Source organism: Gymnoscopelus braueri (assembly GCF_963280865.1).
Source record: "Gymnoscopelus braueri genome assembly, chromosome: 16".
Lineage (NCBI taxonomy): Eukaryota > Metazoa > Chordata > Actinopteri > Myctophiformes > Myctophidae > Gymnoscopelus > Gymnoscopelus braueri.
The window spans coordinates 46,618,629-46,632,428 of record NC_137616.1 but is presented as its reverse complement, the minus strand read 5'-3'; the positions used below and the strand labels follow the sequence as shown (position 1 = coordinate 46,632,428).

The following is a 13,800-nucleotide window of genomic DNA, read 5'->3' as shown; positions in this document are numbered from 1 at the left end:
TATAGCAATGCTTACTATCACAATATAATGCTTTAACCTTTAATACAAAACTTTTTGTTTTAACCAAAAAATATCACTTACTCTACCTTTAACTTTTGAAAGAGCTCATGAAATTGCAAATTTTACATTTGGTACTTTGATGCCAATACTTTTGTACTTTTACTCAAGTAAAATCTTTTGAATACTTCTAACACCCCCACAGCACACGGTCAAACTCCCCAACGGCGGTCACCATGACGACGGTGGCTACTACATCTCGGGCTCGGCCCCTCTGCCCGGCAGAGGGGACGGCGGCGGCAGGAAGCTGGTGGTGGTGGAGAAGGTTCCGGACTCCTCGCCATCGGGAGGCGCTGTGGAGCCAGTGGTGGAGAGGGCACAGGAAGCCAGAGAGGAGGCGGCGGGGGCGGGACAGGAAGTGGACGACGACAACTACGTTCAGATCCGCTCTCCCACCAGCCGGGAGAAGATGTCCATCATGGCCGTCATCGAGCGATGTCGAGCCTATCAGGTAGTTGTCACTTGTCACTATCCAGCAGTGGTGTAAAGTAACTAGGTACATGTACTCAAGTACTGTACTGTGCAATTGTGAGTAGAAGTGAGTACTTCTATATTGCATTATTGATACTTTTACTTAAAAAAATAAAAAGTAGAACATTTGAGTACTTTTTCCACCACTGGAAAGATATTTTTAAAATTTGTTATGTATTTATTTTTTACGAATCAAATAACCACTTTTGCATAACTATACACTTTGTCGCTCTGCAGTGTCGTGCAACAATCGTGAAAATATTATCTACAAACCTCACAGCGCTTTGCTATGCTACATGTTGTGAGCTTGTAGATCTGCTATTTTCACCGCTAAAATTATGGATCAATTATTAATTATTTTTATTACACAGTCTATTATCTTTATCGTTTTATTTTACTTGTTAGTTATTTTATTATCACTTTTATCTATGACTATTTGTTTGTTTTTGACTGGGATACCAGTCCTACATCTGCATGTCGGAATGTGGGCGTTTCGTCAAACTTTTACTTTTTGATGATTGGCTCCGATGGTCCGAAGGACAGCCAATGAGATGACAGAACGTTTTGTCCCAAGGCTGAAAGGGCACATATCCCACAATCCAGTAGATTGGGTATAATGCTGCTACAAAGTATTGCTGGAAGTGCCAAATCAATCAACTACCATCTCATGGAACCCAGTTAAGCGTCGGAAAAGGGTTCATGCATTAAAGGGGAATTTTGCCCTAGGGTTTTCTTACCTTTTCTATGATGTTATGCTATCCTAGGATGAGTGGTACTGTAGAAAAATGTCATAACTCCATCCCGGGGTCCGCCACAGCTAAAAACGCGCGCCTATGGTCCATCGGAAGTCTCACTAGACGAGATTTCACGAAATCCCCTTTAGATTTACAACCGGGTATCCCAGCCACAATGACATGTCATTTTTCTTGTTTTCTACTATCAGGAGTCAGACGAGTACAAACAGAGGGAGGAGAATGAGGCGGGGCCGAAGGCGGAGCCTGTTGCTGCGGGTGGGAGGGGCAAAGAGATGGGCGGGGCCTCCACCGGTGAGGCGGGAACCGCCCCCGACTCGACAGAGCAGAAGACAGAGCAGAAGACGGACGACGGAACGCAAAGCATCGTTAAAAACCTCCGGGAAAAGTTCCAGAACCTCAAATGAACACAACACACACTTCCTTTTTTTAACTTAATGGAACTTTTATTTTGCACGGAAACAATAATAATAAATGGTATTTAAATAGCAAATGCAGCAGTTCTTTGTAACGTCATGTGATGTTTGTTCCATATGGTTACTGTCAGGTGGAAACCTTGTATGAACAAAAAAATGCTACTTTTCAGGAAATGGAAAAAAAAATAACCTGTGTTCCAAAGCATCCGATGTAGTTATTAATTCGTCACAAGCTCTTGTTAATATTTTTCATTGGTTCAATATTTATAAAAATCCAGACGCACATAACCACTCTTAAGTTCCGTCGAGATATGACGCGTTGTGAGCTTGTAGATCTGCTAACTTTTTCGAGACACTCTTGTATGACGAAGTGCGGCTTTCATTTACCAAAAAAAAAAAACTACAAGGTTTCTGCCTGACAGAAACGATATGTTTTGTGTTTTTTTAGACTGGTCTTGTATATCTGCTGGGTTCAAAAAAACATATTAACAGCTTACGTCAGCGGTTCTCAAACTTTTTCAAGTCAAGGACCTCCAAATTGTATTTGAATAGGATGAATAGGTTATGTGCCAGGGACCCCCAAAAATATACTACTTTTACTGGGGACCCCCTGGAACACCCCTGGGGGTCCCCGGAACCCACTTTGAGAACCAGTGGCTTAAGCGCCATACTGTATACTTTGTCTTGCGACGAATAGCAAAAACAATTGACGATCTACACGCCCAGTTGTAGATCTGCTATTTTAGCTGTTTTTGATTATTTTTCTTTTTTTTTATGAGATGATCTACAAGATCTGGCAGCCCAAATCTCATATCCAATCCCGTTTGGAGTCAGATTGGCTTCATGCAGTCTGAACAAGGCTGAGGACTGTGATTCGAATCTGATTTGCAAAAAAGAAAAATAATTTTCCATGTGGTTTATTGCTGTTCAGACTGTACGTATATCGCTATTGGGCAAAGAAACTTTTTGTGTTTTTTTGTAAATTAATGCGCTACTTGATCACACTACAGCAGTGGTTTTCAGCCTTTTTCATGCCATGGACCCCTAATTTGATACACATTTGGCCGCGGACCCCTATCTGAAAATGTTTTGTGCCAGGGACCCCCAGAAGAGAAGATTTGTGTTTAAAAATGCTAAATTATAAAAAGATTCTTCCAACACTTTCATGGATTTTTCGAAAATGGTCAAAAATAATAGATCTACAAGCTCACAGCGCGGCACGAAGTATATCTGCTATTTTTTAACAGCCTACGTATACAATATGGACAAAGGGGTGAAAATATATTAACACCTTTAGCTGGGGACCCCCTGGAACTCCCTCAAGGACCACTGGTTGAGAACCACTGTACATATGTTACATGTACGCGTGTTACATGTACATGTTTTGAGCTTGTAGATCTGCTACTTTTGATGCTTTTGAATTTGATTCCTGAAAAGTAACAGTTTTGCACATCTGAGGTTTCCACCACGACATATAAACGATGCGACTCCAATGTGAACAAATCAGATTTGGGCTGGACTTGGTCTGCCAGGCTGAACAACAGGGCCTAAGACGATCGACAAGATCTGCAATTTCTTTGGAATATTTGTTTTGTTCGGGGTGTTTTATGTTTTTGAACAATGCTGCCTACAGTATGTAATGACGTTCTCAAAACAGGAGGCCAGGTTGAAACGCGTGTTTTAAACAAACACAGCATTGTGGGCCTGCTGGTGTCTACAGTAATGTACAGAATATCATAGATGCATGTAAATATTATTTGTACACACGTGTCAGTAATAATTCGTAAGTGTTATGGTTCCGTTGATGACTTATTTTGGTAATTTTTCTTCTTTAGAAACACATCTGAGCTCTGGTCCTCCTCGCCATTAATCACTTACTGTATATTTCCTGTTGATCGATCAGGAAAAAAAATGTATTTCCTGTTGCTCGATCAGTAAAAATGTAAATATTTCCCTTTGATCGATCAGAAAAATGCATATCTCCTGTTGATTGATCAGAAAAAATATATTTCCTATTGATCAATCAGAGAAATTCTATTTCCTATTTATCGATCGGAAAAAAATATATTTCCTGTTGATCGATCAGAAAAATTGTATATTTCCTGTTGATCGATCAGAAAAATGCATATCTCCTGTTGATTGATCAGAAAAAATCTATTTCCTATTGATCAATCGGAAAACATTTCCTGTTGATTGATCAGAAACATTTATATTTCCTATTGATCCATCGGGAAAAAATATATTCCCCGTTGATTGATCAGAACGATAAGAGATCTATAAGGGATCGGGGCTTCTGACTTTGACATGTATTTGTAACACTGTAAAGCATCCTTAAGTTTTATATAGTATATATTTTAACCTGTGGAAAACATACTGTAATACTGTACTGTGTGTATGTGTTTAGCAGCACGTTGGAAATACAAAGGAAATGTACTTAGATTGTTTATTAGGGAGACAACGTACTAAAGTATGTCAATAGTATTTACAGACTAATATTGAGTATTTATAAGCTGTGAAACAGCTTCCTCTAAACAGATTAAAACTAAACCACTGGTTCTCAATGTGTGGTCCAGGGACCCCCTGGGGTTCCAGGGGGGGTCCCTACCGAAATTAGTTAATATAGCCTCAAAATCTGTATAATCACTTTAACCCCTATATTTACTGCAAAATGTGCTATTTGAAAATAGCCGATCTACAAGCTCACAGCCATCTGTCTCACACCACGAATGAGTACCATGTGTCTTTATAGATCAGTGGTTCTCATCATCGGGTCCGGGTACCACCAGGGGGTCCAAATGGACCCTTTCGGGTCCGTAACTCTGAGAGTGTACAAATGGAACCAAATGGACCCTTACGGGACTCCATTTGGTTCCATTTGTACACTCTCAGAGTTAAATAAGCACTGAGGATGTTACAGTGTAGACTTGGGGGTCCCAGTATACAGTAGTTCTCAACCTGTTTAATTTCAAGGACCCCCAGTTTGAGCGGACCCCCATCTGATACCATTTCTATCTCCGGGACCCCCAGTCTTACACTGTAAAATGTTAATTTAACTGAGTTACAGAGTTATTGCTGGTGAACAAGTGCATAGTTTATCATTGTTGTTGTATTTGTAGGTATACTTTCTTTTGGATGTAAAATCTAAAACTGAACCGGGAACCTTTTGACCTTTAAAACAAAGTATTTTGTGCTGTGTTTCTTTATCAGAAATGTGTTTCAAAATGTAAAGAAAAAACATTTGTTTGAGAAAAAGTATATGGGAGAAAATATATCACGAGTGGCCAAAATATACCTAAAAGATGTAGTGAAGATATATTTCCAGGGAATTAAATATATTTTCAAATATATATCGTTGCTGTCGGGCAGAAACCTTGTACTGTATCTTCATAGTTCATTTTTTCATACTACGGTGTCACACAAAAGTAGCAAAAATAGCTGATCTACAAGCTCAGAACGTGTTGTGATGTGTTGTGAGCTTGTAGATCTGCTATTTTTGCTCCTTTTTTTTTATTAGTGAGAGTTAAGTGAATGTGTGGTTTTTATACATATTGAACCAATGAAAAGTATTTACAAGAACTTGTGACATTTTTTTTTTTTTTATATTTTCTGAAAAGTAGCGGTTTTGGACGACACGGTTTCCACCTGGCAGCGACAATATCTTTGTTCAGTTTGTCTATTTTGAAACATGGTTGTTAAATATGTGAAGGTGTATTTTTGGGGTGTGGGTTTGTCAGTATTGTGTGTCTCCTCTGTGTCTTTCTGGACGTGTACTTGGTATTTATTGAGTTGATGTAAATATGTATATTGTTTATGTGTGTATAACTGTGCTTAAATAACATACATTATATTATGTGTTGTATCTGGATGTTGGGTACATTATGTGTGTACAAGAGAGAATTACATTCTTATTAAATCAACACATACTGTGGCTACAACCTATTGCTGTGTGTGTGTGTGTGTGTGTGTGTGTGTGTGTGTGTGTGTGTGTGTGTGTGTGTGTGTGTGTGTGTGTGTGTGTGTGTGTGTGTGTGTGTGTGTGTGTGTGTGTGTGTGTGTGTGTGTGTGTGTGTGTGTGTGTGTGTGCGTGCGCGCGCGCGGTGTCATTTATACATAGTAATGTATTCATGTTTCCTATGTGACAACCATGTTCATCCCTGTAGCAACATGTCCTGTAATGCCACGGTTCTCAAAGTGGGGTCCGCGGACCCCTGAGGGTCTGCGACGCATCTGTTTTCTCCTCCAAAGAGGATGATACGATCGCCCACAATGCAACAGCACATCCCATACATCCCACACAGTCTTTTCCCTTTGGGCTCAACCCTCTTCCAGGAGAAGGTCTTTGGACTGAATTTCCACAGATCATTGAGTTTGGTATAATTACTATTTCTTCCACAAGGCAGAATGACCAAAGCGTCCTTCTGAAGCTGTGCAGAAGGTGTGTTCAGCCAGCAGTTGGTCTCGATGTCAAACACTCTGATGGTGAAGTTGTTGTTAAAGGAGGCTCTGCCCCGAAATACAAACATCTTTGTCCCGATGATGGTGGCAGAGTGATGTGATGAAGCAGGAGGTGGAGTGTCTCTGGTGTTAATTAAAGACCAGACCATTGTGGTGGTGTCCAACTTGTACATTTCATTATAGCGTCCAGTCCTATTGTATCCTCCATGAATATACATGACCTTCCCCAAGACACAGGCTGAGTGGTTCCTCCTCTCCTCTGGAACAGTTCCAGAAACCTTGGGCTTGAACCATCTGTGGGCGTCGACATCAAATGCATAAAGCAGTATTTACTTGTGTCATATTTATAACCCCCCAGATGTAGATCATATCTTCTATCAGCACAGCTGTGTGGCCGCTGCGATAGGATGGAACCTCAATGTGAAATTCTCCTCTTCCAGTTGTCACTGGGGTCAACTTCCTCCAGTGTAAAGACACTGGCCCTCATTTATCAACGCAGCGTATAAACCGGCTTATATTTTTCCATATATTCGGCCGTACACCAACGTCGAAATCACATTTATCAACGAATCCTACACAGCCAATCCTGGCGTACATCAGGTCGGAGCTTTGATAAATCTCACGTCTGAAAACGAGCGTCATTTAAATAACACGCCCTTAAATATTCTCAAAACGCCCCGATTTTACGACATGAAGAAGAACCAGAATACGACCAAAGATATCAAAAGCCAATAAGAAAGAGTTTCCCCCGATCGCCTCGCCTCGCTGCCTGTCAAGTCACACACACACACACACACACACACACACACACACGCACACGCACACGCACATGCACATGCCTCTCTCTCTCTCTCTCTCTCACTCACACATACACACACACACACACACACACACACACACACACACGCCCAACTGTGTCTTTCATGTAATCCGTAGCGGTACAATCTTTGTCATGTAGGCTTGTAGCCTACATGAATGACATATTATGATACCAATCACATCGCCATGAATGGAATACGTTTGTATGTTAATTTATTTAACCCATACCGAGCAGTGCACAAGCAGTCATGTAGGATATTCCCTGTGAGATTCGGACGGGCGGCAGTGATTCGGCGGCAGTGATTCCGCCACGTTAATAAGAGATTGGAGCGTCTGGTTTATATCGTTAACCCAGCCAGGTTGTAGTCTTCAAAACTCTCTATGACATAACTCCATAACATAGGACAAGCTACTGTAAGTTTGTACACCTCACTGTCCATGAAAAGATCGTCGGGAGTCCCGAAAATGCGCTCGCAGAAGCGCTGTATATTTTGAAAATAGCAGATCTACAAGCTCACAACGCGTCGCGATGCGACCCGTTTTTGAGCTTAGATCTGCTATTTTAACATAGCCAATGCAAATGAATGACTGTTAAAGCAGTTTGTTTAAATTACTTTATAAAATGTTATATTTTCACAGGGATTATTTATTAGTGTAGATATACATTTAGGAGTGGATTATGTGTCCAGATGCCTGTCAGACAATGTTGCTCCGCAGGTCTAGAATGGAATAAACGGGCGCAGCCAACGTCAACAACTGGTCTCGACCAGACGTGAGATTTCAGCTTACGGTAGGATGAAGCCCACGTCAGGATATATTGATAAATGCCGAAAGGTGCAGTGATCTCGCCGTACGCCCATTTGGGCTGCACCGCCTTGATAAATGAGGGCCACTGTGTTGAAGATGTGAACATCAATCTGATCCTTGTTGGTGTTATGGTACCCTCCAAATGTGTAGACTTTGTCTCCCACGGCAACAGCAGCTTGACCGAGTCTTGTCGTGTCACAGAATGGAGTCCTAATGTGTGCTCTACCACTTATATTGGTATATAAGTGTCATGCAATGTTTGACCAATTCGCTGATGGGTTGGACTGGCCAATCAAGTACATGTTTAATTCCGGACTTTTACTTGTAACAGAGTACTTCTAAATTGCAGTATTGATACTTTTTTAGTAGTAAAACACTTGAGTACTTTTTCCACCACTGATGTTCTGCATAGTAGTGTTTATCTGTCTGTTTTTTAATGTCTTGAATTGAGTACATTTGAAAACAAGCCATTATAGGCTTTCATGAGCTTTTTAATCCATTTAATTTGACCATGTATTTAAACTGTAGCCTACTTCATGTACTTTTTCTCTGCAACCTTCTGATAATAAATATATAATATGTATAATAAAGTATCCAATCAATCAATCAATCAATCAATCAATCAATCAATCAATCAATCAATCAATCAATGTCATGAACAGACTGGAAAACTGCTGTCTGGACGCCATCTAGTGTCCATTAGCAGACACTACATGTCATGTGTCTGAAGATTATTATGGATGCTATAAATCAGTAGACCCCCACATTAATGTATACTTTATGGCCACGGACCCCTAGGGACCCCCTGGCCCAGGGACCCCCATCTGAAAATATTTAGTGCCAGGGACCCCCAGAAGAGAAGAGTTATGTTAAGAAATTCAACATTTATTCAAAATGTTCCAAACATTTTCAAGATGTTTCAAAACATGAAAAAAAAAATCAGATGTACAAGCTCGCTGCGCTGCCACGAAGTGACGCGCTGTGCTGTGAGCTTGTAGATCTGATATTTTTGAATGGCCAAAGTATAAAATATGGATAAAGTGGTTAAAATGATTGTGATGCTGTATTTTAAATTGGATTGTTTTTATTTTTGTTTTAAAACATACTGGTTTTAAATAGACAATTTATTCAAATATGTAAATGATCTCATTAAATATACACGATTCACATATGCAAAGTACAAAAGTATTCACATTAAAATATACTTAAGTGCTGAAAGTAAAAGTACTCATTTTGCAGAATATCCCATTTCACACGTTTCCAAATCTGTAAAAATGCTTTGAAAACAGCAGATCTACAAGCTCACAAGGCGTCGCTTTGCAACGCGTTGTGAGCTTGTAGATTTCAAATAGCCTAAGTATGCATAGGACTGTAGTGACTAATGTATGTTTTGAAATAATATAAAAAATCTATAAAGTAACTATCTAAAGTTTTCAAGTAATTGTTGTGGAGTAAAAGTACAATATTTGCCTCTGAGATGTAGTGGAGTAGTAAAAGTATTGGAAATTGGAAATACTCAAGTAAAGTACAAATACCTACACAAAATGTACTTTAGTACAGTACTTGAGTACATGTACTTAGTTACTTTACACCGCTGCTCTGCACAGGTGAAGATGATTTAGTGTTGATGAGTGAAAAGCAGTCTGTGGATCTATTCACTCTGCAGGGTGAACATCCGGTCAGAAAACGGAAATGGTTTGTCTATGTGACGACCGGGTGAACGTGTTCAACACACCGGATTCAGTAGGCGGAGCTTTAGACCGGATGTGAATACGGATTTAAAACAGACGCAGGCGCACTACGTCCGCCGTCTGGTTGCAAACATTTTGGTTTGCAACACGTCACGCCCCTCTGCTGAAGGTAAACTAATGTTTGATTTATATCTAAAGTTTAAACACTCACGGTGTGGGGGTTTGTAGATCTAACCCCGCCATACGTTCATGTGTGTTTGTAAATCTACTTTAGTCTTGGATCAAGACGGTCAGGGATTGTATAGTTTATGGTGATCGACTCTGATGTTTGTTGGTAGTTTTAAACGGCTCATAAATCCCCATAAATGAACCCAATCCAACAGATAAAGTGTTTAAACCCAAAGCCACGGATGTGACCCGCCCATACGAGTCTGTTGTGTTCCGTAATATTACGTAGAGTTTAATACAGACGCGTTTTAATCCCGTGTGTGTCTGAACGCCGTTCTAGTTCCACATTTACATTGAGTGTAATACCTGCGTTCACCTGCTGCAACAGCGCCACTTTACCAAATAGTGTGTGGTTCTGTGTTTAAGGCTCGTGCGTCTATATTTATGTATACAGTGTAAATATAAAGTGGTTATCTGGAAGTCACAAATGTTATCCGTACATACGGGGTGTTAGTGTCCAGTTAATATTCAGTATAGTTTAATAAAGAAGTGTTTTAATCCCCTCTGTGGATGAACGTCATTGTATTTCCTGAATTACATGGGGTGTAATACCGGTGTTCACCTGCTGCAACAGCGCCACTTACACCCATTGAATGACATATACAGTGCTGTTCAGACAGACCAGATTGAAACATTTATTCATTGAATATTACTGAACATAAAGGGTCCGTATGGTGGGATAACATCTGTGGCTTTGGGACAAACACTTTATATTTAGAGTAATATACATTTATCAAGATGTTTGAGACTTTAACATGGAACTAACTACAAACACTATTTTTGGAGACTGTTCAAGAATGTCATAGATGAGATCATAATAATAATAATACATTTGATTTGTACAGCACTTTTCACATTTCATAAAATATCTAGAACAAAACAAATGTAAAAGCCTAAGGATAGAGATTAAACTGAGCTAAATTGTAACATAAGATAAATAACACTCAGGCAGGAGAATAAGTAATCTAAACTAAATATCGATATCAAAATACAGATAACAAGAAATCTGAGTCTTGATCTAAGGCTAAGATGAAACTATAATATCGTCTCTATCGGGAGGAAACCTTAGAATGTCCAAAACTGTTACTTTTCAGGATTAAAAAATGGCAAAAGCAGCAGATCTACAAGCTCAAAATGTGTTCCTTTGTGCCGCGTTTCAAGCTTGTAGATCTGCTACTGTTGATGCTTTTATTGCGACGCTGTAGAATGATCAAGTATAGGACGAGAGGTTTCTGCCCGACAACAACAAACGTATACTTAACCCTTTAAGAGCGGGAAAGTGTCTGTCATTTTAGATTTGAACCACTTTAACCATTATCTTATGCTTTGGGCTATAAAAAAAATAGCAGATATAAGCTTGTATGTCTGCACTCGGTGCCGCGCTACGAGCTTGTAGATCTGCTATTATTTTGAAAAATCACGGAAATTTGTGCACATTTTTCAATATATATGTTTTATATATATATTGTATATACATTTTAACACTAATATTTGCTTCTGGGGGGATTCTACAAATGTCTTCTAAATCATAACAGTTTTTTGAAAAAAACATATGTCGCTATAATCAAACTTTTTCATGTCAAGGACAAGGACCACCCAAAATGATATGTATTTGGCCGTGGACCCCCATCTCAAAATAAGTTGTTCCAGGGACCCCCCAGAAGCTAAAATTTTAGTAAAAGAAATTCTCAAATTTTCACTATTTTTCAAAACATATCAGATCTACAAGGTCATAGCGCGACACGCTGTGCCGCACTATGACCTTGTAGATCTGATATTTTTGAATAGCCAAAGTGTAAGCTAATGGTTAAAGTGGTTACACTGATGCGTTCCCAGTCTTAAAGGGTTAACACTATAGAATACATGGGCAACTGGCGGCCCGGGGGCCACACGCGGCCCTCACCTTAACTTAATGCGGCCCGCAGGTTAATAGTGATATATTATTGATTTCAGCTGTTCCAATTCCAAACATGCAATCATGACCCGCTTTAATTACTTCAGTGTATATTATTAGTTCAATGACTTTATATCCAATGTATTTGTATTTAAGTTCATAAAGTTAACTTAAGTATAAGTAAATCCATTTGAAATTAAATAAAACAAATACTTCAGGATTCCAATAAAAAAAAGACCAAAAAATTATTCAGGATTCCTATTCCAAAATAGCTGATCTACAAGCTCAAAACGCGTTGCGATGCGACACGCTTTGAGCTTGTAGATCAGCTATTTTTGCTACTTTTGCGTGACATACTAGAATGACGAATTTAATTTACAAAAAAAAGAAAAATAAGGAGATAAGAGGTGTCTGCCCTGCAACGTGTCCCTCTGGACTCGTCTGGAGTGAGTGTGGAAATATTGTGGCCCTCTGTCTACATCATCAAAGTTGCATCACCCCTGCACTATAGAGGGGTTTCCGCGCGACGTCATCACAGAGCAGAGTGCGCAATCTGCGCATGCGTGGGGTAGAACGAACCGGAAGCGCCATTCACTCTGTTGTTATTTTCGGGATTTAGATAGGCATAATGCTGCTATTATAGGCATAATAGGCATAATGCTGCTATTATATACAAACAGATCCAACTTCCGACAAATCATTTTTATTGAGTAAAGAAGATATTACAAACTGCATCATTTAATCTACTTTCATTAAACCCGGTGAAGACCATTTCTTTTATGAATGTACATTTGACTAGAGCTGCTGCGGGTAATAGCGCCCTCTACTGCTCAACCCTCCACTGCGCGCGCATCATCCTCTCATGTTTACAAACAGGAAACCCATCTATAGCCTACTTAAAAACTCTATTTTCTATTATTATACAATATATTAAATGTAATGTTGGTTTATATCTGTGTCTTGCAGGTTAATCATGTGGTGACCTTCAGCAGAGTGGACTAAATCTACTTCATACAGTGAGTTAAAAACGCTGAGTCATGGCTTCTAGCTATGACTCAGCGTTTGACTCGCCGTATGAGTTCTACAGTGAAGGTCCTGGATGGATGGATGGAGTCATCAGGAGATAGCTGGTAATAGAGTGTCTGTAACTCAGGACAAGGGGCAGGAAGATGGGACCTCGATGGAGTCGACGCAGCAACGAGCCCTGAGAGCTGAAACGTATAACGGTGCCAACGAACGCTCTCCGTCCGAGATACAAGGCGTACGGTGCTCGGGACGCGGTGCCATACAACCTACGCGGCTCTATTAATACCAGCTATCTTCAACCACGTGGCGGGAGGCCCCACACGGTACGTACCTGGATCACACCTGGCCAGCAGTGGTGGAAAGTAACTAGGTGCATTTACTTGAGTACTGTATTAAGTACAATTTCAAGGGATTTGTACTTTACTTGAGTATTTCCAAATTTCAATACTTTTACTTTTACTCTACACTACATCTCGGATCCAAATATTGTACTTTTTACTTCACTACATTTATTTGAAAACTTTAGTTACTATTTACTTTGTAGATTTTAATTATAATTACAAAAAATGTATTAACCACTTCAGCCCTATATACATTTCGTCCATTTGAAAATAGCCGATCTGCAAGCTCACAATGCGTTGCGATGCGACACATTGTGAGCTTGTAGATCTGCTATTTTCCAAAGATTTTAATATATTTTTAAATTTGTGAAACGGGATATTCTACATAATGAGTACTTTTATTTGTGGTACTTTAAGTACATTTTGATACCTGTGCCTTTGTACTTTCACTCAAGTGAATTTTGAATTCCGGACTTTTACTTGTAACAGAGTATTTCTACATTGCAGTATTGATACTTTTACTTAAAGCTAGGGTAAGTGATTTGCAATTATTCAAATAATTGCAAAATGGGTCTATGCTCTGATAGTGCTCGTTACTATAGAGTGTCCTGTCCATATAAGGAGTCTCCATGTCTCTCCAGCTCTTTATAAAACAGAAAATGCATTTTCTTTTCAGTTTCAGTTTCATTTCCAATTTTATCCAATCAGGCTAGAGAACTCAATCAGGATATAGATTAAACAAGTGAAATTGGAAGTGATGACACTAAGAAATGAGCAGGCAAAATTTGAACAGGAACACTATAAAAATGAAGCTTAAAAATGGGTACTTTCTCCTGATTGGCT

General features: G+C 39.5%; 2 protein-coding genes across 2 annotated transcripts in view; one reads left to right on the top strand and one right to left on the bottom strand.

The window, feature by feature from the left end:
- The window catches only part of LOC308103024 (pleckstrin homology domain-containing family G member 3-like), a 79,468-nt gene extending 74,943 nt beyond the window's left edge, over positions 1 to 4,525 (top strand). Inside the window, exons 25-26 of the mRNA XM_080452876.1 lie at positions 203 to 508; positions 1,472 to 4,525. Of these exons, the coding sequence (XP_080309002.1) occupies positions 203 to 508; positions 1,472 to 1,687 (522 nt within the window). The 3' untranslated portion in view covers positions 1,688 to 4,525. The remainder of the gene's footprint in view (positions 1 to 202; positions 509 to 1,471) is intronic.
- Positions 1 to 13,800, bottom strand: part of cdc42bpb (CDC42 binding protein kinase beta (DMPK-like)) — a 419,833-nt gene that overhangs the window by 63,705 nt on the left and 342,328 nt on the right. The gene's annotated exons all lie outside the window — the stretch shown is intronic.